This window comes from Xylocopa sonorina, chromosome 15, assembly GCF_050948175.1.
Source record: "Xylocopa sonorina isolate GNS202 chromosome 15, iyXylSono1_principal, whole genome shotgun sequence".
Lineage (NCBI taxonomy): Eukaryota > Metazoa > Arthropoda > Insecta > Hymenoptera > Apidae > Xylocopa > Xylocopa sonorina.
Window position 1 is genome coordinate 5,989,306 of NC_135207.1, and position 27,421 is coordinate 6,016,726.

Here is a 27,421-nt window from a genome sequence, read left to right on the forward strand (position 1 = left end):
TCGTACATTGAAACGCAAAATCGATCGTACCAGTCGCACGTAGATCAGACGAACGTGGTATAATAACGTCGACGTTGTTTGCAGTAGGTTTTCAGCGTTACTGGTATCGCGATTAGCCGAGGAGACGATGGGTATAATTATGTAATATTATGTAAAACGAAGTAAAGAGCACGATGCACGCAAACAGAAATGTATCAGCTGCAATCTCTTATTACGTGAGACGTTTCATATCACGTAATTCGCAACTGCTTGCAACACTTTTTATCGTCCCGTTGGAACGCTAATGAAAGCTCGAACGGATCCACAAAAAATTATTCTTTTTATTCGGAACATTCCTTTACAGAAGATATATAAATTCGATATAAATCAGCTCAACGGAGTACTATATTTATTCAAGCACGAGACGGAAATAGACGTACCGTATATACCTTTCGCTTCGTTAATTTCATCCGGATGTTCTACGTTTGAATAAAAATATCACTTTCTCATACGATACCTCATATATATATATATACATACACATACGTAATATATGCAGAAATATGTTTCACTCAAAGTCCAATAGGAAGCACCAATAAAAATATAAAAATAAAAATACATTGAACATTCTTCGGGACATTGTGCTGGAACAGACAGTTCGGTCCTTAGCTCGCTCTGAACCAATCGTTCTCTCCTCTCTCGTCCCCTAAGATAATACATCGAAAGAAGCAAGAGGACGATTCTCGACCTGACCGTTTATCATCAACGAAAAATCGAAAACGATGAGAAAAAATGATCGTCGTTTCATCTTCACTTCGAGGGTTTCGCGTCCCGGGCATATATCTTTCCTAAGGCTACATGGAATGTAATAAATGCAACTGAGAACAAAACGGCTCTCAGATTCAAGGCTCAAAAATATCTTTCTAATAATATTTCACGCTACCTATAAATCCCACGCGTAACATACCCGATCGCTCGTCCCGTTTAGAAATCAACATGGAATCTGTAATAATCTTTGTAACCGTCACGCATTACTGGTTGTTCCTTCTCTTCCTTCTCCCATACGTATCTCGTCTCGCAAGGAATAAGCGTCGTACACATATAGTTGTAGATACATAGTATTTCACGATAAGAACTATGAAAATCTCGTCGGATAATTCCACCTTTTACATTAATACGCGCCGTACAGGGGGAATATCTACTACCCCCTCGAACGTTACAATTGTATCTGATTACATAAAATAACGCGCAACGATATACAAGTAACGCGTTGGTACCGGCCTCGATTCAACACTTCCACGTACCGATATAGCCTTTACATGCCGGACAAAAGTGATGAACACTCCTGAAGCTGTCCATGCAATACGGCAGGCACGAGCAAAGGCAACATCTGAAATTTCAAATATAAATTGATCGACCCGTTCGGTTCCTATCGAGAGAACACGCACACAACAGGAGGTCACACCATTCGTTCGAGATTTCAAGGATTTCATGACTCGGATTCACACGGCTGTCATTCTTCGTGCCACTCATCGAAGCAACATCCTTTCGCAAAGCTAGAGGCATCGCGCAAGCGTTAATCAATGGCACTGTCGGATTGGCAGCGGGTTTTCTAGCATATAAAAGCACATCGATTCAAGCCTTCTACAATTACAAAGGGGTTCGAGCAAATAGTCCTGCAAATTCCTGGATAAATGCATAGAAAAAGGAGCAGGATATCGTTTCTGTAGTGTAGTGGTTATCACGTGTGCTTCACACGCACAAGGTCCTCGGTTCGATCCCGAGCAGAAACAGCTGATCCTTTCTTTTGTCTTAACATTTTGTTACTAAATATTTCATGGAGAGTAACAAAATGAAATACACTTTTTAATGTTCCTCGTGGTTTTTATCATTTTTCACGCTTTACCTTGAAAAATTAGTATTTCAATGAGTCTGTCATTGGTAATAGTATCAATCGTTGCAAAAATTGACGAGGCACCAACGTATTGTATTACGATTGAATTTATCAATGTAAGAAATTATACGTATACATATTTATAAATGCAATCACATCATTTTGCCTAGAGTATACAATATAATTTATAAAAAAGTGGACGACACTACTTGTTACGGAGCAGCTACCAAGGGTAGGAAAAACCATGTTCTCTATTTTATGATCAGCTACTACCAAGTGTCAGGATGGCCGAGCGGTCTAAGGCGCCAGACTCAAGGTTCTTACCTTCCTCAGTTCAAATCTGAGTTAAATGGGCGTTCTGGTCCTCTCTGAGGGCGTGGGTTCGAATCCCACTTCTGACAAATTCTTTTGCCATTTAATGGACATATCAACATTCAAAATATGTGTCCTACACTAATAATTTTTATAAAAAATACTTCTAGAGATTCTCAGCCGGGAGTGACGGGCGTATCTAGGGTTCAAATCCCACTGCAGAACATCTATATTTTTTTTTTAATTTTATAATAGTGAAAAAATAACGCAGTGACTGCCTGATAATGATTGTAGAAATATTAATGAAAAATACTATTATTATTTGTTTCAATTCACGATTACTTTAGATTACAGTAATTAAATGTATTACTGTATCTGTCTTTAAGATGATTATTCGCAGGCGATTTTTTAAATAATAAAAGCCCAACAAATTCAATATAGAACAACTGTTGTTCTATACTGCATACATCAAAGTACAATTTCCAAGTGTAATTCCGGTATGATCTAGTGGCTAGAATAATACACAATGAGAAAAAATAATTCCTAAGCTGGCTAGGAACAATAACGATTCTCGACGAAAGATCAGCGTGGAAAATACATCAATCAAGGCAATAGAACATAGACACTTAAAATATGGTTCACTGTGACATCGATAAAAATATCCAATAAACAAGAACACCCGATATATTACATTGACAAGAACTTAAACCAGCCAGAACTTAACCGTACAACTGCGAAAATCCTCTAAGACTAAATTCATTGTATTTACTACGTTGTACGAAACGAATAGGTCAATCCAATATGTGTAATTCAATTTCTATTATACGACATTCTCATTGGTGTGGAAATGCATGTTCATTAAAACTGACATTAAAAAAAAAAGCAAATGAATAATACAAAAAATAAAAATTAAAAGCGGAAAAGCAGTATAAGCATTAATTGCTATGGCATGAATGCTATAAAAAATGCAGGAAATACTTATTGTATCACTTTCTAATTTACATTAGATTTCTGTGAACTTTTTATTTGCTTTGCAGGTGTAGTATCAGCTGTAAAAATTACAGCTGCATACACGCGAGTAGTGAATCACCGTGTATATTACACATCTATTGCCTTCCCAATTTCGTATCCGCCTCCCTTTCCTTCTCTCTGCTGCTCTCTCTCATCTTAATTGCAGGATTTTAGAGTACTGCTGATTAAGCAAAGAAATTTTTTATTGAATACAAAGAGTCAGATAAATTATATCTCCCGCTTTAGAGGAAGGAGTGAGATAGATGTTACTACCCTACTCTAGAACCCCTGGCGTCATCTCTGTAAAAAGTGCTCAAACTAATTGCCGGCCAGTTTCAGCACTTCTCCAACAGATAGCGCTAGTGCTACAGTAGTTCACTTCGCTGTCGATAACGCTGAGCGACCAGTTTGAGCACTTTTTACAGAGATGGCGCCAGGGGTTCTACAACAGGGTAGCCATTATCTGTCTCACTCTTTCCTATAGCTTTCTTATATACCTTTCTCTCTCTTACCTCTAAAGCGGGAGATATAACTTATCTGACTCTTTCCGTTCAACGAAAATTGAGGAATTTCTTTACTTAATTAGCTGTAATTTTTACAGCCGATACTACACCTTAAAAGTAAGTAAAAAATTCACATAAACCTAAGCCGTACAGGGGTGAGGAGTGGAGTATTTGATGTAGATCCTTGCAGGTATGCATACTGGAGCGAAACAGCGCGCAACTGGAACTTGGAAGTCCATAATTCGACAGAAAAAGATGGTTTTCTACACTATTACATGAAAATCTTAATTCTAATAACGAGAGAGGTGTAAATGTTAATGTTCCGAATGTTAGAAATTTGTTTAAAAACCGAGTGATACAATAAATATTTCCAATACTGTATTCTAATACAATTTAAGGTGGACTCACCCAAGTAAACAGAGTGCAATGCAGCAGAGATGGGCGCTTGGCTGATGATCCGACGTCGTGGTTGTCTTAATATTGGCATGGCATGTGGGACAAGTCGTTTTCATTGGACTTGGGCCCAGTGAATGAATTACTGGTTGACAAACGATCTGAACATGAGACGTTGGCGCCGTATTTGGAATTGCAGTGTACTGTGTCTGTGATTGTAACGGAGGTTCGCTGGGACCTAAATAAGGCGGTGCGTATGGCATTGTCGTTTGATTCGGTAGCTGATTAACTGAAATTTCAATGAATTCGATCAATGGAGTAAATAAGCACAAATTACCACCAATTTGTACGAAAATAGATACAGTAACTATTACAAAAGGTATGTCTACATCTACGTTTTCATTTACGTACTCATTAAACGCAAGTACTACATTCGGAGCAGGGCAAACACTGAAATAGGACAATATTTGTTAACTAAATTTGTTCAACTTAATAATGTTCTTCCTATTTTCCAAAAAACTATGTTTTACGATTGCAAAAATATATTCTACTCCTCTGTGATAAATTGAAGATAGGAATTTACGCGTATATCTTTCACGTCACACAGAGCAAGGTCAGATAATACCGTGATCTTGAATTTCCTGTATTATTACTTGTTTCTATGCTTCGCACGTGTCGTATTGTACTCGGCATAATTTGTATATAAATCAAAATAATTCGAACAAAAAATGAAGGTTCTCTACTTATTGAAGAATATTGTATTAACCACGATCATGCATCATCACTATATATAGTATTTCTATTTCCTCCTTGGCAATACTGTTGTATTGCTTGACGTCACCATTAGCTTCGTTGTAATGGATAATACCATCGTAAAATAGAAGCTAGAAATACGAAAAATTGAGTGAAAGGTATTTAAAGTTAGGTCAAAAAATAAATGCAATTTGTGAAACAATCCCTTCCTTATTGATGAAAAAAATGCATCAAAATGAGTTGTAAGATTTCTGAAATTACGCCCAAACGTGTAATTTGTCCCTACACTTCACAGTGCTATGTTCTATCACGGATGTGTACGAATTACTGATAAGCAGGACATAAAATCTTTTATCTAATTTAAACAACGCTAATTGAGTCTTTTACATAATCCACATTCTACTCCATTTGAAACTATAATATTCTACGCTTCGATAAAATCGTTTTCTGCCTGTGGAATCTATTTCTCCTTCAAAAAGTTCTGCTAACTTCCACCCAGTGCCATTGCACTTACAAAATATTCCTTGCTTCGGAGCCAACTGCAGCCCCTTGTCCAGGGCGAACTCAAGGATAAATCATGCGACGCGATACGTCTCCACGCAAGATCGTATTAGCATCAGAAACTTACCAAACCGCGTATACGTTTACAGAAACCTTTTGTCACGCTCAAGCAATGGAATAAGAGAAACATTGGGTTTTGTCCCGGTTTCAAGGCTAACAACAAACATTGACGACTGTGGTGCATTGTGATCCGAGCAGCGAAGAGCGTAAACCGAAGGAACATTTCTTTCTGTTGCTACGTGTTGCCACGCGTTCCCTGTCTTTCTTTCGTCTCTGTTGCTCCATATAGAAACGCACCACAAATAATAACATTTGTCGTTGACGATAGAAACTCCGTAAAACATCGAGATACAATCGACAATGTTTTGCTCAACACTGATTCAATATACTTGTTGACTGGTGTAGAAAGATGTTGTTCCAATTAGTTTGTTTAGTCCACTGCAGACGTATTTACTTTTACTTTTTTCTTAATAGGAAAAGAAAACACTGATAACACTATAATCCACTCGTCTGCGCCAAGCAGCCGGTATCTAATCGTTGACGCAAAATGCTTGTGACTGATGATAGTTTTTCAATACTGTGTCATTAATCTATTATCTACACTAGTCTACACAAATTGTTAGTTAACAAAATAATAATTCAATTTCCTGGAAATCGTCTATTCGCGCAATATGTTGATAAACTGTTCACGTAACGTGTATATAATAATTAGAGAATGAATAGTAATTATACCAAGTTTACAAGCTGTTTGCAGAAATTAATTGCAAGCAATATTCCGCAACAGTTCGCTGGTGTATACACAGCTTAACAAAGCCAAAACAAACAGTCGAACAAAGGAAAACCTTGCTTAAACCTCAGGTGTATTGAGATACCACATTATGCGTATTAAATTCCCTACCTATCTAATGATGCTTGCATGTGGTCGCAAAAAGATGAAAACGTGAAAATAAAATCTATAAGCTGACCAAAGGAAGCTGATGGAAGCTTGTAGATATATGTATATTATAGCTACTGTATTAAAAAATAAAAAAATGATATTTACATGTTGGCACTGGCATTACTGCTGGTCCTACTGGATATGGCGGAGCATTTGGTTGTCGAGACACACGAGCTGCATTTTCGACAGCCTCCTCGTAGGTCGGAGGTGCCGAAGATGGAGGCCCTGAAGGTTGAGTAACTCCACTGGCGAATCCTATATTCTTCTCCATTTTTTCTGAAAGAGAACATATTTTGTTATAGTATACATATCGATCTGTAAAGCTTCAACATCAAACATAAGTAAACATAAACAGTTATGCGCGAAATTATCCGATTCTCGATCGTACACCTAAAGCAATTTAATCCCAATCCGAATTGCGAACTAGGTCGATTGGCCAAAGGCCCACGGATGCAATCGGTGTTTGAGCACGCAAAACAACACGTACAAATGAGCGCGAAAGTGCTCGTGTGCAAATAGAAAGTTGAACGGATGTTAGGTAATAGAGGTAGAGCAATGTGTGTTCATCTACGGAGATGTGTCTAGGAAATTTAGTTCCTGGAACGTATCCGTGTTTCTTGCACCGCTAGATATTACGTTCTGACCTTGTGTCGCGGCTAGATTACACTATTTGACTACACGTAACTTCGATAAGACAACCGAATTCCAATAAACTGCTTGACCACTGCAAATGTTGAAATAATTCTACAAAATTGCAAAAGCATGTAACTTTTAACATGTAAGATTATTAGAGTATAAAAGATACAAATAGTATGTGCGTATATTATTAATACCATGCATATCATATATGATTTTCAGTCAGAATATTAACACGTTCATGGATAACAAAAGTTTCAGCGGGGTGCAAAAATTGACACTCATTTTTTTTTTAAATTGGTTGTGATATCCAAAATTTGATTAAACGCATTTTATAAGGATAGTCCGATTATTATATTTTAATTGTTATATACAATAAATGCTATAGCATCCACAGCAATATAGATAATACGGTTATATAAAATTAAATTCAATATAATTGACTTTAAGATTTGAATGCTATAACATTTATGTCATTCTGCATCATTATGAAAATGAATGCTGTAGCATTCACATCCGCAAACGTGTTAAATGGTTACGTTTATGTAGGTTGTAAAGTTTTTCTAAATACATGAATAACTGCTATAATAAAAATTAATTGCAAATTCACATCAGTTAATATCTTTAGAGATACTACAGATTTATGTGCTACAAAAAAAAACTAACGACAAAAAGAACTGCTTTAAATCTATTTTATTCTGTAGATCTGAATCCAATATCAACCTGCGACATAGTAAAATGTTAAACAATATGTAATTTGTTCTAAACAATATTTATGCCCTTTCCAAATATAAAGCTGTTTGAGTAAGTCGTTAAGCACAAGGCTTTGCTTATATAAAAGCGTCTAATTATGGAACATAAAGTAGAACAGGCGAGAAATAAATATTGGTTTTTTTAATTTAGATACATTGAATACACATATGACGTAAAAATTTGACTCATCAATGTAACTACTTTCACATTGCTGACGAGCTTACCTCGATCAAAATTGAGAGCACACTCGAAATATGATGATACACGCGATAAATGAACTTTCTGTCACACGAAAATGTCAATTGAACGTAACAAAACAGCGTACTTACCGAAATTAAGATCTCAATTCCGAATACGCTGAGGCGTCCCCACTGGTGGCGAGGTTATAGTCGCACACTTCAAAAAAACTGATAGGTTACGTGCACTGTGACAGTATCGTTACGCATATCGTGCTGTACGACGTTTAATTGTTCTCTGACGACATAACGAATTCCTTCTTTTATGAATTTACGACAGAATTAAGGAAAAACACGCGGCACTTCCCGAGAAACTGGCGCATATACGATAGCTGAAATGACTTACAGGATGTTATTTGCAACAATCCCCAACGACCAATCAGAACGCTCCTACCATTCCAAAAGCGGAACGGTGCAAATGGCGCGGACGTACGGAACAGTCGTACGCGCATATAACTTCTATTTAAATAAATTCGTTCAATAATATTAATTATTTTGTTCAGATTTGTTTTATTATTTTCATAGATCAAACAGTTAAATATTATTAACGTAATAATACTATTATTATTAAAGACGTAATTTCATTGTCTCGTATCCTGCAGTGGCGGTGCGGAATATTGCGCGTTCGGTAGTGAAAAATGTCGTGCGATTTTTAAATGCGTATAAAAGTGTAATTGTGTTTAAAAGGAAGGAGAAAAGTGATCGTGTGTAGAGCAGAAGCTGAATTTCAACCTGTGGACTATTATTTAAGTAAGTACACAAAGAAATAGCACTAATTTTTCAAGTACAATGACTTTTGGATAACCCTACTAAAAAGAATTGAATGCCGCCAGCAGGGTTACCAATTAATAGATATTTTAAAGGATCTATATAAGTTCTTGTAAAGGTTTTGTAAAGAAAATTGTGTGCAGATATAAATTCAGAAAGTTTCTTAACTTAACTTTCTCATTTTTCACTGTACGATTAGAAAATTTTCACCAGTATATTACATGATTCATCTTACTAAATTACTTTTATAATTTCTCACTTTTATTCTCCTCATTTAAATTGCTATTATGTTATTCATAATTTGTATATTTTCCACTTCAATATGATGTGAAACTTGAATATTAAAGTATTAATATTATCTGTTTTCAAATGTATAACCTTGTTTAAATAAGTAGAAGTTGGCAACACACAGTTTCTGCTAGATATTTCTGTTACTTATTGAACACAGAACTTTGCAAAAACATTCTGTCAAATGTTTTTGAATATATTGGACTAAATGCGTTGCGCGTGAATCACTTGGAATAGAAAAATATGTAGGGACAATAGTAAAGATCACAAAACTTTAAAAAGCAATTTTGGAACGTAGAAGGTTCCAAATAGGTTAGAAACGATGGAAAGGAAAGTTGTAATACGTCAAAACGAAATGAGTCTATAGAAAAAAATATCTGTTCACTTAAATGTATAAAACTGTTAAATTGTACAACGTAAAATTTTCAAAATGATGCATTATACTCCTTGGATTCATCATCAGCCGATCTTAGACAATCATCAGTGTTACACACCTTATATTAATACTGTGCCATCCTATCCGCATAATAATCACGAACAACAACATGTCACGGAAGAAGAAAGCGAGCAAACAGGAGATGAAACGCACGATACGATGACCTCTGCTACATCTGGAGAGCATAGTTCAAGTGCTGATATATTTAGATTAGAGTTTGCAGCGGCGCAATGGTCTAAACTAGTCTCGAACGCAGAGGGCCTTTTCACTAAGCTAATGACAAGTAACATTCTACCTCATACGGAACAAGATCAGATTGAACAATGGCTATGCATGAAACAGGAATACGAAGAATGTATCGCTAGCGATGATACCACTAGCTTGCAAGGCTACGCAGAAAATACAAGAAGGTCATTAGAAAGAATAGAAGAAGTAACGGAAACCGATGAAAAAACTGACGAATCTGTCCATCGCATGGAGAGAAAGATCGATTTGAATTGTTCATCTAGCTCAGAGAGTGAATTGTATGAAACTAATGACGATGATGATGAAGAAGAAGAGGAAGAAGAAAACAGTGATGTTAGTTCAGAAAACCCAGAATTCTTAGAAAAATTAGATGAATGTATGAATAAGTTTAAAATAGAAACGGATAGAATAGTAGATTCTAAAAAAGATGAATTTAGAGAAGCAAATACAGAAATTCTTCCAACTCTGACAAGGTCTATGAATACTAATAATAATTATGTTCCGGCTGCTAGACCTGTACCACTTAGAAATCCAAATTCCAGAAGAAATTCAATGCTACCTGGTTCTGAAATGTGTAATGAAGTGTTAGCCTTTAACGATAGTCTTAAACCATACCAGAATCAAATGTTAGATAATAAAGCATTTATTAATATAAGAAGCTTAGATAACCATAAGTCTGAGATAATTATCAATGAAAATTTAGCAATTCCTAATGATAATTCACCAGATTTACTAATTGATGCTCTAAAAACAACAGAAATATCAGAACCGATAAAGGAATTGAAGACTTTGGCATTGAACAATGAGGCGAAACAAACTCAGGTGAAAAAAATTCAGTCCGATCTGGACGGAGCTCACAAGCGTATAGAAGAATTGCAAACAACTATCAAAATAAAAGAAAAATTCATCGCGGATATGATAAAAAATTCGGATGCGCGTGCCAGTGCGAAACAAAAGTTTCAGCGAAAATGGAGTAGACTAGAAGAAGAATACTACAATACCAGAAGTCAACTCGCTCAAGCAGAGAATGCTTGCACTCATAAAGATGCAGAGGAAAAATCAGCCCATAAAAAGGAAATTGAATTATATAAGAATATGGCTATACATTATGAGAAGAGATTGATAGACATCGAAATGATAAAACAAATCGCAGGCGATTCTGCTAAGAAAGTATTAGAACTAGAAAGTTCTTTGAACACTTCCAAAAAGCAAATGGAGAAATTGAAAAAGCAACTGAAAAAAGAGGAGGAACGTAAAAAACAATTGGAGGAGGAACTAGCTGGGGATCAGAAAAAGATTCGCGAACTCGAAGAAAAGTATAATTTAACGGCTTCCAAGTTGAAGGAGATGCAGTCTGAAAGTGAGGACGAAAGAAACAATATAAGATTAAAAACCGACTACTCTGATAAGAAAAAGAATTTATTAGACGTCAGTGCGAGAATATCGCATCTTGATCATGTTTTGAAAGAAAAATCTATGGATTTGGAGAGAACAGCTGATATTGACGAAAAGGAAGCTTTGCGTCACGAGATCCGTAATTTGCGACGCACTCGAGACTGTTTGGTAGACGAGAAATGCGATTTAGACGAAAAGTTTCAAAAGGAGAAGACACTATCCACCGTGGAGGAACGAAAATTATTAGAATGCGGAGAAACTATCGAGGCAATCGACGCTATGATCGAACATAAGAACGAAATGATCTGTGGACGAAAAGGGTTCGACGAAAATCAATCGCAGCGGGAAAAAGGAGAAAGAATGTTGATGGAGAGATTAGCGAAGCTTTCGGATGGTGAGATGAGAACTTTGTTCTATAAATATTTTCTAAAGGTAATCGATTTGAAGGAAAGCTCGAAGAATCTGGAGGTTCAAACAGCCGAATTGGAGAGTCACATTGAAACACAGGAATGGCAAATACAAACATTGACGAATGCTCTGAAACAGACGAAATTGGAGGCAGAGAGGAGGACAGTCTTGATGCAAAGAGAGCAGGAGGAAAAATTGCATCTGATGTTCAGACACTTCGCTGAAGAGACCAGTAATTCCGGTCACGAGAGACTGGACAAGGATTCCGAGCTTGCGAAGTATAAACGTGAGAATAGGGCGCTGAGGAAACGACTGGCGGATGTCGAAGCTCTTTTGAAAGGACCGACACTTCCGCGTACAACCAGCCCAGCGAAAATATCACAGCAAGGGTTGAAGCAAATTGCACCCAGTAGTCGACCCACTACCAAAGTCACTAGGCAGCGGAACAAATTGATAATACAAAAAACCACCGACTGCGACCAGAAAAATAAATGAACTTTTCTAAGAAATAGTTCTATATTTCTTCTCAAATAGCATTTATTTTTTATTTTTTTTTGTACAGTATTTAGATATTACTTTATCGAGACACTAATTTAATACTCGGTTTGTCGTTCACTATCTTTTCTTTCGAACGTACCTTTCTAAAGTTTATAAAAGTATTCAAACATTTATATTTCGTGGCATGAATACTCGTATTCGAATCTTCGGAAAGTACACTTAGCAATATTAGCAATTTAATCTAAATTAGACAATGAATATGTAAAGTTTCATTGTATGCTTAATTACCACCTTTCTCGTTCGATTAAAAATCGGTATTTATCATGTAACCGTAAAGTAAAATCAAACTATAATCCATAGTAATGTACTCGTGAAATTTCAATCAAAATAGCATTTGCATATACTCCAGATTTCGAGATGTTTGAGCAGCTATTGAATAAATATTGCATTTAAATATAATAAATGCAGTGGTACTTTTTTCTTTGAAGAAGAAGAACCGAAATTGTTATTACAATCAATTCAGAATACTCATTATATTGAACATAGTATAATTATAAGGTAAATATTCGATAGTAGACATTACCATTCATATTTTAAGTGATTCCATTAGCCAATATATTCATTTACTTACGTGTAATTTATTGCAATTTTTGTAAATACATCAATATCAATGATATTGTCATTACAAGAGCCAAAGGATTAATATCCTCTACATTTTCGCAAATCAAACCGCAAATAAATGATCGATCGTTCAGGAAAAGGTCTGTTTTTCATTGAACAATAAAACTACACAGTGTGAATTTAGAAGCGAAAATAAATGAAATAGGAAAACTATGGAAATTTTATTATTCGAGATAAAATTTGTATTCACACCGTGTCAATTGATCAACTTCCCTCCTGTAACATCCCCTAAAATCAATCCCAGGTAAACTTAAAGAAACCAAATGTAGTATTACTTTATTAGTTTTAACTATAATATTATATTTAGTAGGTTTCAAGCGTTTGCTGAGAAATGTTATACTAAGAATTATAGCTATTTAAATAAATAAAATATTTATTATTCCATATAAAATACATGTAGAAACAACTAAAACGTGGTTTCCGTAGTGTAGTGGTTATCACGTGTGCTTCACACGCACAAGGTCCCCGGTTCGATCCCGGGCGGAAACAATTTTTTGCAATTTATATATCATTAACAAAATAGATTGATTAATTAAACATTTTTTTACAATTTCATATTAAAAAGTCCACACTTTTCACGTTTATATCAATAATACAACAGGAACTAATCGATATAAGAGTAGATCAGATAATACTTGAATTTTAAACTGTACAAGTTATATATATATTTATTTATGATGACAATATTTTATTCTCCTGTAGGTTACATAAAAATATTTTGTCAAAAATGTTTAACCACGTATTACAATAATTATAGAAGTAGTATAGAGTAAATCATGTTTTAAATTTTATGACCAGAGTCCATCAAGTGTCAGGATGGCCGAGCGGTCTAAGGCGCCAGACTCAAGGTTCTCACCTTCTCAGTTCAATTCTGAGTTCATTGGGCGTTCTGGTCCTCTCTGAGGGCGTGGGTTCGAATCCCACTTCTGACAAATTCTTTTTGCCATTTTACAGTAAATTTTTAACTAAAACAATGTCTTCTTCCATACACATTGCTACTCTTTAATAAAAGTACTTACAAACAATTTTTGATCAGAGAGCAATTCAACTCAACTGTGCCAAGTTCAAATCCCTACGATTATGAATTTTTTTATAATTTTGTAACAGCAGAAAAACCACGCGTTGCTTGTGTAAGAACTATTCTGAAAATGTTCATTGAAAAATGATTATTTTTAAACGTTCATAATTATTGTAGTTTGTAGTCTGCGTTAAAATCATTGCTAGCACGATGATATACGTGCAATCTTTTAAATAATGAATATATGTTATAATACGAAATCGCTTACTAATGTTATAAAAATATTTATGAACAAAATAGTTTATTATGTTGACTATATCTTTTGTTTATAAAAATAACGTTCTCGAAGATCCGGTATGGTCTAGTGGCTAGGATACCTGGCTCTCACCCAGGAGGCTCGGGTTCGATTCCCGGTACCGGAAAAATTCTTTTGATTTTTGAATTAAATACTGGTTTTTCACAATTATTTTATCAATTTTTTAACTTGTACATCAAAGATAAGTAAAAGAAGAAAAACAACCTAATCCACGCAACGCATCACTTCTGAAAACCCAACAGTTACTATGCTACCAGTTCTACTTGACGTTACTAGGACAGGCATTCATTAGAATACCACGAATCACCAGTGTTTCAATTGTAACATTCGATACAATTGCTTCGCAACACGTTGCTTTACACTGTCTTTATTATCCGCGTAAACGCGTGGTGAACCATGCCTTCATCTATCTATCGGCATGCAATTACTGCCATTTTTGCAGACATTCACGGAAGTGACTCGAAGACCCCGACACGTGCACCACGATCGGAGTCTATAATTCCGAAAAACGGCCGTACAATCGCATCCGTTTATCCGTAATTTTCTCAACAGCCACCATGTCAGATTGAATGAAAATAACCTGTGATAACATGTCAGGGTTAGAGTACATAGTGTGCAACGAATTTTACCCATACGGGACAAACTTAGTGGCCTTACCTAGACGAGAACTTTTCTTATCCTTCCAGTCGTTTGAACACGGTTTACTCGATGGCTCAGATATCTGGTCACGAGTGGGTGAAACCATTTCGAGATCTAATGAAAAGTCAATTCAATTATTTAGAGTGAGAATTGTACCAATACACCTGCTGTTAACGAAATTTCTGAGTCAGAATAATTAGTGTTACGAATGATATCAGGATAACTGATAGCAAAATTGATTACCAATAGCGATATCTATGTAAATGGTTCTTCTATTCCGTGCAATCCAATTCATAAAATGAATCGTTTGTTTTTACAGCTGGAGTGGTCTTGGAGGGATCGATTCGACACGTTCGTCGTTCACAAAAAGCGCCTATTTCCTGTACAAAATATGGATTATAGTGGCGATGTACATCTTTGCGATTACCTTATTCGCTGACATTTGCGTGAACATGGACAACTTATCGATCGCCACGGACGATGGTTGCATATTCGCTGGAATCTTCGTCGTGATCTTCAAGGCGATGAACTATCAGATTCGTCGTAAGGATATAATGAAGCTGTTGGACGACATGCTGAAGTGCGCGGACGAACTTTGCCGATTTTCAGGTAAGTGCAACGATTCAGATTTTATCAGACGCACGTATTCTCAAAAAGGTGCAACTCTAATTATACTAAAGCAAATTTATAATATCTTTTTATCACGTTGAAACGATGTAACATATATTTATTCGTTGCACGATAATTCTACGCACTATGGCTTCGCTTGTTAATTAATATCAGTGGGTAACAGGATATATTTTATAACGAAACGGTGTGCAACACTTGGAAACTGCACTCTAAGACACGACACTAAAGACTAAACTAAAAACCGTACGCTCGCTGTCTCTACCCCTAGCTAAACTCTTCGCTCCCCTTTTTCTCCTCCTACCACTTACGCACGCTTTACGAAGTTCCTTTTGAACGCGTTCAAACGTACAGGATGTCCCTATTCTTCTCTGCACAACGATGCCAGCATATTCCACTCATGAAAATAAGAGAAAAGTATCATATTAACAGAGAGTGGGTGTACAAATTTTCACAAGGGGAATTTTATTAACTATGGTATTAAAACGCACTTATTTTCTTTTGTCAATACTTTGTTATGTTCTTAGTAATATATGAGACAACAGTTTTAATTATTATTCATTTCATCTATCAATAAAGATGATCACATCAACAATATCAAGTCACAATTTTTATAAAATGACTGGCTCGTACGACATTTGTCTTTAATTTTTGATCGTATTGTATAGAAAAAAGTAAGGACACCCTATACATGGTAAAAACACCGACGGGCCTTGCATTTCCCGACAGGCCTGGTTTCTGTTGATCCTCGCCTTTCCCTTTTATTGTCCTTTGGGTAACAGCATGCTGTATACCTACATATGCAATTACACCTTCGAACCAAAGGACAGATCGTAGCAGCAAAAAAATGTATCTTACTCGTTTGCTCATTTTTGATAAAAGCATTCATTTGCATAAACATCCGTAATGCGGTAGCAATATGTTATGGCACCAGTGCACCGTGAGTTACGTGATACTTTATGACACGACATAATCTGATGTTTCGCATCGTGGCATTGATATTTTTTGACACGTTACGATGCACGTTATTCCGAGGTGTGGCATGATGTGTCACAGTTTATCGCGACAAGATGAGCTGAAGGTGATCGTGAACGGTTCATGATCGCGCGAACGACACAACCCTAAATATAAAACTTGTACTCGAGTGCCATATCCATTCTCGGTCCCTTTCGATCGAACGGAAGCTCTGATCTTCTGCAGAACTGAATTACGTATACACCATCTATTGAAAATGGGTTAGATAAAATGGAACTTTCTTAGAATTCTTCGATGGATCATTTCTTAGAAAATTTGAGGTCATCTCGCTTAAGAAAGAAGCGACGACGCAGTCTGCACACGTTTTTCTTTCACGCCCTTAAGTATAAACAGTTGGTGGCCCACTCGAACCGATAGACCCTCTTTCACTGTTTCCTCCTAGGATTCGATTTCTTAACACAAGATTCAATTTTTCCTCTAGGTTTACATATTGAAATAATCCAATACCATCTTATGAAATTTAAAAAAGTCGTAAAACGGTGTATATAATTTAAAAACAAATTCTCTTGAGCGAGTCTCGTGAATGTAAATTGACGCATCAACTACCATTACAAGAGCTGATTAATACAGAACCACTTTGCCTTTTTCCTCTTCCCACCACTCTTACCCATCTTAATAATTAATCTCTCGCAAACCTGCTTTATCAGGTTCATTGTCCTTTATCACTTATTCCTTCTATACACTCTCTACCTAGTGTACGACACTTTTATTGTACTTAGTCACGTCGCAATGCTAACATTGTCTCGCATGATTTGCTATTGAATACACAAACTCCTCCTAGAGGTGCTCGAAGCCACTCCTCGGTTCGTTTCTAACGATTTAACTGGCCGATATTCTTTGTAGATGTTGACTACGTTAGAGAAATTATTAAGACGTACCAAGCGTATAACAAAGTGATCTTCTACGGATTTAACGTGCTAGGGGTGGTGTTAGGGGTAGCTCTGTTGTTCTTCTCGCCAGTGGAGAACGATCTGCCGATCAGAGCGCAGTACCCCTTCGACACAGCAATATCGCCTTGGCACGAAATAGGCTTTGGTATAGAAACGTTTGCCGTTTGTGGCGGTTTGCTGGGAATAATCGCGATGGACAGTATCACCGTGACGATGTGCAGTTTCATCACTGCCTTGTTCTACATCGTCAATGTTAATTTCGAGAACTGCACGAGCGAAACACCGAGAGACGTAAGAAGACAACTCTCGTCGATTTCGTTCGGCGATTCTTCTTCGAAATTCAATCTAAGCGAATTTGTCTTCGTAGGCGGATAAGATTAGCGAGAAATATAGGTGCGACAATGTCGTATACAATGGGAAGAAATCGAACAATACGTTCCTCTATCGTTACAAGACGTACCTCCGATTGCATCAGAGATTGGTATCCGTGACCAACGATTACAACAAGACCTACAGCTCGAGCATGTTCGTTCAGATGCTCTCGAGCACCTCGATGATTTGCCTGACTGGTTTCCAGGCTGTCGTGGTAAGAAGCGATGGTCGCGCGTACATGCCCGGTTTGGTGATCGATCTGCGTCCGTTCGAAACAGGTCGGAGGACAGAGCTCGGACATTATGAAGTTTGGGATCTATCTGACCGCGGCCATATCTCAGCTTTTGTACGTGTGCTGGATAGGGAACGAGTTGAACTACTCGGTAAGAATCGACCGGGTCCATCGATTAATCCAGGTGTTCCGTGACGCGACAGTTAGCGAAACTTTCCTGTTCGGAATATTAAATATATATAATTCGGTATAAAAAATCCATTATAGAAGATCATTTAGAGGATAATAAATCGACAGAAATTCTTGTCGATAAATTTTACATCGTTGCTAAATTCCTATAGCGAAATTTTTTCTTCAAAAATTATTTGCAAAGTGTTCGAGGATAGAGATACAAGGGATCGGGGAGAAAACTTGGTTATAAATAGTAGGATGAATAAGAAGTAACGTACGAAAACGTGGCGTCACGGTACGTTTTCGAAGTTTCTCGAAAACCATGGATTCTAAATAATAAATCATCGGTCAGAGCTCCGTGCTGGACAGGAGCCTGTGGCTCTCCGGGTGGCATCACGAGCGTCTAACTAATATCGCGCAAGTCTTTACGCTCTCGACGATGTCCAGCAGGCAGTCGATAACTTTAAAGGCCGGTGTGTTTTACGTCCTGTCGTTGCAGACTTTTATCACGGTACGTAGAAGAAGTCCTGGTAGCATACGATAATTCGCAATGCGAACAGTGCCTTTCCATCACGATACTTATTGCAGATCATAAGGAGGTCGTATTCGATCTTCACTTTATTGAACAACATGCACGTGGTGAACGTTTAACGCTCGACTCAATGTTTTACCGCTGCCTCGCACGATCGACACGATCTTCCCTGGGTAAAACGGAGATGCGAGACTGGCCTAATAATTCCTTAGCCAAAAATATAATCTATTTTTGAACCAACCATAATCGTTAAGATTCACTGCAATCTGTTCCTTCGTCGTGCTTACGGTGATCCATCCCCTAGCTTCGGGCCAGCAACCTCGCAAATTATGGCTGGACGGAACTCTCACCTTGCGCACCATGAATTTATCGATTCGTTCTGTTTTTGCCCGCTAGTGCAGCTTCGGTAATAATCGAGGACAGCTGCAATTTTCACATTGTTAGCCAGAAAGCGACTATTAAGTGAAGAGTAAGAGGAACGCTCAGCTGGAACACTTTCGATGAGAAATCTAGATTCAGATACAGTCAGGACGAAATCGTTCCACACTCGTTTATGTAAAATTGCAAATAATCGCAAATTTAAAATTGCAACTTTAATGAGGAAACATTTATATGGTCAGTTACCAAATAATTGGACCATTGAATGGACAACGAGTGATCACATCGGACGAAACAGTACAATTTTACAATTTTGGAAGGAAATATTGCGCACTACGCGTTTCTTAACAGAAACACCAAGATTCAATATCCTCTCGCGCACATCCAAGTCTAGCACGGACCTAATTAACGGAAGTTACGGTTTCACCGAATAAATTGACCTGACAATCGTCGTCTGGCTAATTTACGATTAGGCATAAACGAGTTGCAACGAGTCGGCTATGCATCGTGAAAATCGTTACGCACACTTCGATAATGGACGACAAAAATCTGCTCAGTGATTAATAAGGCACGAGCAACTTCTCTCACTACTTCGTGTCTGTCGTTGAATGGCTGGATTTCCTGAAGTACGAGAACGGTCGAGCGTCGCGTATCGCAATGTAAACCAGAATCGCGTGTTTCGTTGTTCCGCGTTCAAGCCCCGGTTTCGTCCGGCCGATTGCTATCTGATTTATAGTGTTCCACCTGTTTCGTGCAGAGCCCCGTTCCTTAACTGGACCGGCATACCTTTTGCTTCAATTATTCTCGTTGGCAAAAGAAAGCGCCGAATTATTTCGGGGGTGATCCCCCCGCGACTTGCCAAGAAAGCCACGAAGTTCGTAGACAGAGGAGGGCCAAGGTAACCGAGAGATCAGAAGGCAAGTCGATCGAGTCTGCGAATGTCGAACAGTTGGTTTTCATAAGGTTCGAACAATGGTAACGCGTCACAGTGGTGAACTTGAGAGTTAGCGATGATCGGCTTGGCCTTCGCGTGGCGCCATTATGGTCGCAGGTGTCGATGGTTTATGAGCGCTGTAAAGGACGGAATCTGTATATGCAGATGCGTCTCCTCGCTCTTTTACTATTGTGAAGTTACTTCCTATTGAAACACGCGATGACATAGGCTGTACGTTTTTACGAACGGGATACTGGCGAATAGAAGTCTTACTGTATCGACAAATGTTGCTAACTGCAGTCAAAGGTTGTCGTTTTATTCGTCGATCGTTAAAAATGGTCAATTTTATAGTCAAACCTCAATGTGAGAAAGAGAAATTTACTAAAGTTCAATCGGTGCTGCCAACGTCTTCTGGTACCACCAATCTCAATCAGCAAAAATACAGAATGTATATCTTTAACTGTAACACTCAGCATTAAAACGTTTCATGAACTGATTTCTAATGCACAAGCTTCGAAAGCGACATATTTTGTCACGCTGAACTGCTCGACACGCGAGCTGACACCTTGATACCACCAACGACATTGTACAGCAAGGTATCTCGTGTACCTGGTATCGCACAGGTGACATTGTCTCGCGAGATATCACGGTCGCAAAGCGGTCGTACGGAGAAGTCACCTATTCGCTACGCGACTGTTATAACTCACTCTCGGTGGTTCCTCCTACTTTAACACGATAGAAAGCAAAGAGCAGGCTGCTCGTGGAAGAAAAGTGGCATCCAGACAACTGCGAACAGCGACAAGAACGACCAGTCATTACAGCCTCGGGGCGCGACGGCAGCTATCGATGAATAATTAATCGTGCAGTCGCCTGAACTTGAACTGGCCACGCGTAATTATTATTATCCACGTCGTTGCGTCGCGCTGGCGGGCAACTCGAGCCGTCCAGGAATAGAAAAGGAACGAGGACTGTCGCTGTTCCGGCTGACCATTCCACCGGCACTTGCTTCCTAGACAGATGGTCGCCTTGCCACATGTTACCTAACTGTAGGCTTCCTCTAAGTACCATTTCTGCCCGCTGGTACCTCCGCTGACGCTTCGTTGGCCGCGCGATTTCTTGCGGTCCTGTTTCTTTTCTCCGCGAGGGAAACACGCCAATCATGCACGCGCGCGCCGCTCGCGACGCTTCCTACCCTCCCCAACGCAATCCTACCTTGCTTCTGTCTCGTTACCCTTTTTTCTCTCCTCTCCTTTTCTATGTATCGCGTTCCTGAAACGGTGTCGAAGGATTGCTCCAGGCTTTGAGTTAGCCAGCAACTCGAAATGAATTGCAGTGGTCATTAGGGACTGTCAATACGAGTGGCTGGCGTTAACTCTTTATTGTACAATATAACATTGTACGATATACGGTGAAATATTTTCGTCAAATTGGGAACTGAAAGTCCCCAATTTGTCGGAGAAATTCCAAGTCTTGGAAATAATTTACAACGGTCGCATAATCTGAGAAGTGAAAGATATACTTTCCACGATTTACAGCATCTGATACGCGTTATTATAGAAATTCATTTTCTTTTACGCCTGGCGTATCTCTCTGAAATCGCGAACACCTCGTGATAAAACGAAAACACCCCTTGAAAAGCGTATAGGTAAATTCGGTTTATTGTCCAATAAACCACCAGTTTGGTGTCAGCTAATCGGAAGACAAATCAAGGGAAAAAAGCACGCGAGTCCCGTTTAACTTGCGAATTAAGCAAACATCGCCAAAGGCAAGCGTAATGATATGATAGTACCGTGAAACATGACCAAGGAATTTCATCCGACATTAAAAATGAAACGTTCCGCGTGTGGTCCTCGGGAACTATATCTTTCGAGCAATCGCGATGGACCTTATTTGGGAAGAATATACAAAGTGTATCAAAAATATAACGAATAATATCGACCGTTATTCTCCTCTCGTTTCTCAACTTATTTCCTCTTTTATCATTAAAATTGACACGATAATAGAATATTATTTAAATAGAATATAAATTGTTAATTTTACAAATACATTTTAAGTATATGATAAATACAGAAGTCTCATGTACACTAAAAATGGCTGAATAATACAACTTGTTATAAGAAGGCGATGTTAAATTGATACGAGGATAAAAATTCAGCGTCATTGATAAATATTTGTCCACTCATTAAACGATACGATCATCGTCTGAACAATTACAGACTCATCGTGAGCGCAACCCGCGTAAGATATATTCACAGTGTGTTCGCATAACGTCCAAACTGTGTCATTCAAATCGTTACGTATCTTTATAGCATGCTCCTCATCTTTTTCGGCACACCTTGTAAATTCACCGCCAAAACTTTTATACGCCGCCGGGCCCCTTGGCCTGCATCGCCTTAAAAAAACGACAACGCCACGTTTACCGACCTGCAGATTAAGCACATCCTTCTTCGCTTCACTGCCAAGTGGTTACACATCCTTTGCAACTTGTTCACCCCTCCAGAAGCTAAGACAGCGATCCGTTATCGAAAATCCTCCTCGCGTTTTCTCGATGAATTCGTCATTCGCCACATTGTGGCAGAATTTTATCTTATTTTTATCAGGCAACATTTAGTTATCAATAATGGAAATCTTTTATCACGCAGAGATAATTATTTACAGATTCTGGTATGATGGGTAGATAGGGGTTGAAACTAATAATGGCTTAACTTTATGAGGAATAATTACAGTTAACGAACACACATAAATTATAATATACAAATATATACGCGTACACACTCTCGAACAAGGGAGATAAAGCTCCTGAAAAAAAAAATATATATATATATAAGACGAGTAACAATTTTTACGTGCAAAAAGAGTTCGTCCAAGAAAGAGTCTGATCTTCCATGACAAGGTAAAAATTTAATGAACTATGTAAGAACGGGGTTTCAGCGAGCCGAGTTAATGAATTTTTGGGGCAACAAGATTGGCTGCGATCGCTGTATCATCTTCAGAATTTATCGAGGAAATTAATAAACTGATCGCTGCGGGTGGTCTCAGGGGACAGGCGAGCAAAAAGTACGTCAGGATCGATCGATCTTCCTATGATCGAGGGTACGTTCCACGGTCTTTTCGCAAATAACGGAAAAGTCAAGCGGAACCAGCCGCGTACGAGGCTGAAGAACTGGTCGGATAAAAAATACACCGCTCTCCACGGGGAAACGATGCGGGATGAAAATTGCCAACGCCATCAGGCTATCCACGAACAGACCTCTGCACTGACAAATTATTACACCGCTCGTATCTCTTAGAAAGAACCGTACTCATTCGCCGTGAACACCTAAAAGTTTCAAAGCATTCCAACCATGTGAGGTTAGATAATCTAGGACAAAATGGCGCCTCTCGAACTCCACGTTTAATTCACAGTATTGCACGAGAGATTAACCCTTTTAAGGCTATATTAGATTGGTTTCTTTTTACATTAATAACGCATTTGAAGAATTAACCCTTTGCACACGGGGGTGCTACAACGTTTTCTTCCACCAACTCGAGAAAACTGTATTTAGAATAAAAACCGTTTACTTGCTATTGCGTACAATCCAAGACTAGAATTCTAAGTACAAAGGGTTAAATAAAGCACTTTTTTTAAACAAAACTACCCTAAAAAAGATACTCGCATAGAATACCTTATGATTCACACTAGATATAGGAATTATCTGATAACTACATAAAGAGATCTTTACAGTAGGCAAGGTCTCGATCGCAGGAATCGAAAATCGAGCGCGATCATGAGCAAAACTGGTTCGAAACGCCGCAAAACCCGCGTTTCCGCATCGTTATTCGTTACTGGCTGATTACGAGAATAATTTATGAGATCGTTGCCGGTACCGTGCGAACGAGGTGCAGTGCGTGGGCCACTGTGACACGAGCACCGGCTCCGTGGCCCGGTTAGGTGTTATCGGTCGCAAGTGTCGCGCGATGCTCGCACGTGAAGAAGATTCGGACGACAATCGCGTTCATTAAAATTCTCGGTGTACGCTCTCGCGGCAACAGCCGCGTTACTCTCCCTCGTGTGCTGGCGATTGCCGCTGTACCGCATGTTCCTCTTTGATTTATCGCATGCGCGGTTACGAGTGCCATCGATTATACCGGAAGAGATTCGGGCGAGGCGAAAAAAAAAATGCCAACTGTTACCTTTTATGCGATCACCTTCGAGGTGGCCCGGATCCGGTACCCAGGCATCTCCATACGATGCAACAAATATGGATAGGAACGCATTTACGTGCAACACTGTGCTCTAGATATCAGACTGTTCCCGTTTTATCGCTCGATTATACAAAGTTGCATGCTTCTTAAACTAAACGAATGTAATATGACCTAATTAGTAAGGAATTAATGCTGTCTTAAGATCGTTACAGTATCCTGTAATACATTGCATTAGATAGTTGCGTGGCCACCCGTTATCGAAGGATATGCGTGGAGCAACTAAAAACTATGGTTAACGATCAGGCCAGACCATAATTCCCCCTAGCAGCAAGGTATACTCGTTAACCTTACACGAGCCACTGAAGATGTTTGGAAGTTGCTAGGCTAGTTCCAGTTTTGTTATATACAGCGACGATTCGCTATCAATGGAATAATTTAAAATTAATTTAGACGCGTGTTTGTAACAGATATCGGGGTAATTTCCTTAAGGCGTATGATAATCTTGGTTGCAACGCGTGTTTCTATCTTGGGGAGATAAGAAATTCAGACATTACCAAAGTGCGGGCGCCATAAACCTTCACTTGATCCTTAAGCAGAGCACAAACTTGCTTGAACTGATTTCTAAAGAAGTGTCAAGATATCAAAATACATGCAAAAATGGAAGTCTCTCATAACAGTTAAATAACTTGGTAGCCAGAATTATCGAAGAACATTCTAGTTATCGTTATAGAACACTCAAACATCCTCTATCAGGCGGATAAACCCCCCGGTGGGATTATCTGGACGATGCTACAAATTTTTATCGCCAAATATAAAATCATCACCGAGAAACGGAACCAGAACTATATCGACGATACTAAAAATTTATCACCCCCGATATATTCTTCTTTCATTCAGTCCTTCGGTTCAAATTACAGTAATTCATGCACATCGAGATTTTTTTTTATACAACCGCCCGCATTGCGCGCTTCAAAGATCCGACGTATCTCTTAAGTCGTCCCATAAAATGGCAATTAAAAAGTTACCCTTATGATATCTTCCTCGTCCCATGCTGCGCGTTTCTGCCGTTCCCTTCTTTCGTGCCCTGCGGCGATCGTATACGCTATCGACGACAGGAAATGGTAATTACTTAATTCACCCTTCGATCGTTTAATTTCTCAATCAATAGATCAGCGTCTTTCATATACGAACCGTTCTCGAATTTACCGGTTACTCTCCTCGCGGTTTCTTTAAAAAGAGAAAATCACCGTTTAAAATGCTAATCAAGTTTCGTTCTCGAGCCCACGTCGATGCAGGAAGTATTCTTTCGAAGCTGTAGTCGACGAGCAGCGACTTCGCAGGATCAGTTTCGTGGCAACCACAGCGCGTTGAACCATGGAAGCGAACCAGGGGGGTGTAAATCGACGTTCTACACGGTTCGTCCGCGGCTACGAGTCTGATTGTGATAACCCTTAATGATCCGCAAAGTAGAGACTGGACCTAGCTACTTGCTCGAGTAGGCACGTGTTCGTCCGTGAACGAAGCGACTGATCGTGAACAGCGTCACAAAGCGATGCGCTTCGAACCGCGCGAGACTTGTCCCCGTTTTCAGGCCTCTTCCTACACCACGGATCGTTAAACAATCTGTCTCTCTCTCTCTCTCTCTCTCAATAATATACCGGGTACACAGCTCGATTTCTCTCGAGGAACTAAATTCCGTTCTTTCCTTGGATGTTCGAATCGCTCTGGAACTTTTTCGCAGCTAGAGAGATTGAGAAATTGATATTCCAACGATGCCTAGACGAAACCAGGAAATGTAGCTAATACATTTGAAACGATCGTAAACTGAGTACCAGGTAGAGGTGAAACGGTTTGTTTTCAAACGACCGGTATAATAACGCGTCTCTCGGGTGCTTCGAGCAACCTCCACGTACGAATCGATGTTAAGTGAGATGTGCACATCATGTTCTAGGAGTGCACTTAATATTTCCCAAGGGTCCCCCGTAATCAACGTTTCGCGTATCGCGTAAAAATTGTGAGATAGTGAACCAGTGTCTTGCAGGCGTGTTCAAGAGTTCTACAGAGTGCAACTAAAACGGCTGGCTTTTTGATATCGCGGGAAGATACACGCAGCATATAGTCTCGCCCAAGCGAAGAAAACTGTCTCAGTAGTCTAATCTATGATACGAGTGTACATTATTTCCTATATGTTACGGCCGCGAACGTACAGATTCAACTTCCTGGGTAAAGAAGCGGCGCGAAAGTTCCGTTTCGCGTTTAAAATATTTTGTGACAGTAAATATAGATGCTCTGAGGATATTCGCGTGGACCAATTACGCGAGCTTCTATAACTTATCAAATCTTTTATTCGCCGGTTGAGACCAGGGTGGACGATGCGTGGCTTAACCCGTTAACTTCGATGATATATAACAGAAATGGTAACCGTACAACGTTCAAGAATTTCAAATAAGCAATCAAGGAACTCGCCTTTGTAACAGGTTTATGGGGGTAACTTTAAACTGTAGTTTATAAGACCTCTATGGATAGGTGGTACATAGGAACGCCATCATTGCTGTGTGTGATAAGAGTCGAAGCAGTTTAGCATGTTGATCTTTAATAGGCCGTGACTATGGCGACGGCAATCTAATGGCGCGGCGTACATTATTGTAACAGACGATTTGCAATAAAACTTCGTCGCGAAGAAAACTTACCGGTGCCAGCAAGTTATCGGGGCTAATCCGAGCAAAGAGTGGCGAGCGCGATAACGAACGTTACAGTTACAAAATGTTAATCGTCCGTTTTTCTAACCACAACGAAAATCTGATTTCGTCGGTGGGACAGCTGGAGCGAGCCGCGATGGCGGGAACAAGTTGCATCCGTTAGATGCGTGCCAGCGAGACGCGAGTAAAAATGCGAGAACAGTAGCGTCGCGGTTGATAGCTCTGGTACGCTTGAAATTTATTAACGATCGAAGCCTGCCGGAGATCTGTTAACAGTTATCTGATCGATGAGCGCCATCACACGCGTGTAATGCTGCGCGAGCGGCGGAGTCGAGAGATTTTTCTGAAAACCCTTCGGACCCTTGTCACTATCTGTTAGTGACAAGAAGAATTTTACCCGCGGATATAAATTACTCGCCTTTGACACATCGCAGAGACGCATTATTAATATTTCATCTGACAGAGCATACTTCATCTGCAACGCGTTCATATATTCTAATTTCCTTTACCTCCTCGAATTCATTAGTCTCTTATTTTCCCCTGATCTCGTACGGCGCGATCGAAATGTTTACTGCGAAAACAAACTCTGTTCGACACAAAACGCCATCGGCTACCTTGCGCACGGGTGCATGCAAGCGTCGACTATATGAATGACCAACTGGAGGACCCATTACTCGCGGCTCGAGCGTGAGCCACGAGCGGCCT

General features: G+C 39.0%; 3 protein-coding genes and 5 non-coding genes across 8 annotated transcripts; 7 read left to right on the plus strand and 1 right to left on the minus strand.

Annotated features, from left to right (window-relative positions):
* Positions 1–1,039: 1,039 nt before the first annotated feature.
* On the minus strand, positions 1,040–8,290 carry LOC143430804 (lipopolysaccharide-induced tumor necrosis factor-alpha factor). The gene is made up of 4 exons (XM_076907232.1): positions 8,062–8,290; positions 6,449–6,619; positions 4,108–4,381; positions 1,040–1,369 (listed from the first exon to the last, which is right to left on the minus strand). Exons 2-4 carry the CDS (start codon positions 6,612–6,614, stop codon positions 1,267–1,269), a joined length of 543 nt encoding a protein of 180 aa, XP_076763347.1. The 5' UTR covers positions 6,615–6,619; positions 8,062–8,290; the 3' UTR covers positions 1,040–1,266.
* Trnav-cac (transfer RNA valine (anticodon CAC)) lies at positions 1,700–1,772 on the plus strand. Its single transcript has one exon. It is a non-coding gene; the product is annotated as a tRNA-Val (tRNA).
* Positions 2,152–2,274, plus strand: Trnal-caa (transfer RNA leucine (anticodon CAA)). The gene is made up of 2 exons: positions 2,152–2,189; positions 2,230–2,274. It is a non-coding gene; the product is annotated as a tRNA-Leu (tRNA).
* Positions 8,291–9,356: 1,066 nt separating the features above from the next.
* Positions 9,357–12,758, plus strand: Cos (kinesin-like protein costa). The gene has a single exon (XM_076907110.1). The coding sequence runs from the start codon at positions 9,455–9,457 to the stop codon at positions 12,002–12,004; it is 2,550 nt and encodes an 849-aa protein (XP_076763225.1). The 5' UTR covers positions 9,357–9,454; the 3' UTR covers positions 12,005–12,758.
* Positions 12,759–13,104: 346 nt separating this feature from the next.
* Trnav-cac (transfer RNA valine (anticodon CAC)) lies at positions 13,105–13,177 on the plus strand. The gene has a single exon. It is a non-coding gene; the product is annotated as a tRNA-Val (tRNA).
* A 321-nt stretch (positions 13,178–13,498) lies between these two features.
* Trnal-caa (transfer RNA leucine (anticodon CAA)) lies at positions 13,499–13,620 on the plus strand. The gene is made up of 2 exons: positions 13,499–13,536; positions 13,576–13,620. It is a non-coding gene; the product is annotated as a tRNA-Leu (tRNA).
* A 436-nt stretch (positions 13,621–14,056) lies between these two features.
* Positions 14,057–14,128, plus strand: Trnae-cuc (transfer RNA glutamic acid (anticodon CUC)). The gene has a single exon. It is a non-coding gene; the product is annotated as a tRNA-Glu (tRNA).
* A 940-nt stretch (positions 14,129–15,068) lies between these two features.
* Positions 15,069–18,671, plus strand: LOC143430681 (putative odorant receptor 92a). Its single transcript, XM_076907059.1, has 6 exons — positions 15,069–15,270; positions 17,167–17,504; positions 17,581–17,799; positions 17,864–17,968; positions 18,341–18,499; positions 18,577–18,671. Exons 1-6 carry the CDS (start codon positions 15,069–15,071, stop codon positions 18,637–18,639), a joined length of 1,086 nt encoding a protein of 361 aa, XP_076763174.1. The 3' UTR covers positions 18,640–18,671.
* The last annotated feature ends 8,750 nt before the right edge of the window (positions 18,672–27,421 follow it).

What these genes read in the sequence shown, in the direction of transcription:
- LOC143430804 (XM_076907232.1), bottom strand. Translation starts at nt 6,614, where the DNA reads ATGGAGAAGAATATAGGATTCGCCAGTGGAGTTACTCAACCTTCAGGG. An exon ending in AGTAATGCCAGTGCCAACAT is followed by an intron (nt 4,382 to 6,448) that starts GTAAATATCATT and finishes TTGAAATTTCAG; the next exon opens with TTAATCAGCTACCGAATCAA. An exon ending in ATTGCACTCTGTTTACTTGG is followed by an intron (nt 1,370 to 4,107) that starts GTGAGTCCACCT and finishes TTGAAATTTCAG; the next exon opens with ATGTTGCCTTTGCTCGTGCC.
- Cos (XM_076907110.1), top strand. Translation starts at nt 9,455, where the DNA reads ATGATGCATTATACTCCTTGGATTCATCATCAGCCGATCTTAGACAAT.
- LOC143430681 (XM_076907059.1), top strand. Translation starts at nt 15,069, where the DNA reads ATGTACATCTTTGCGATTACCTTATTCGCTGACATTTGCGTGAACATG. An exon ending in CGAGCGAAACACCGAGAGAC is followed by an intron (nt 17,505 to 17,580) that starts GTAAGAAGACAA and finishes TTGTCTTCGTAG; the next exon opens with GCGGATAAGATTAGCGAGAA. An exon ending in CGTTGCAGACTTTTATCACG is followed by an intron (nt 18,500 to 18,576) that starts GTACGTAGAAGA and finishes TACTTATTGCAG; the next exon opens with ATCATAAGGAGGTCGTATTC.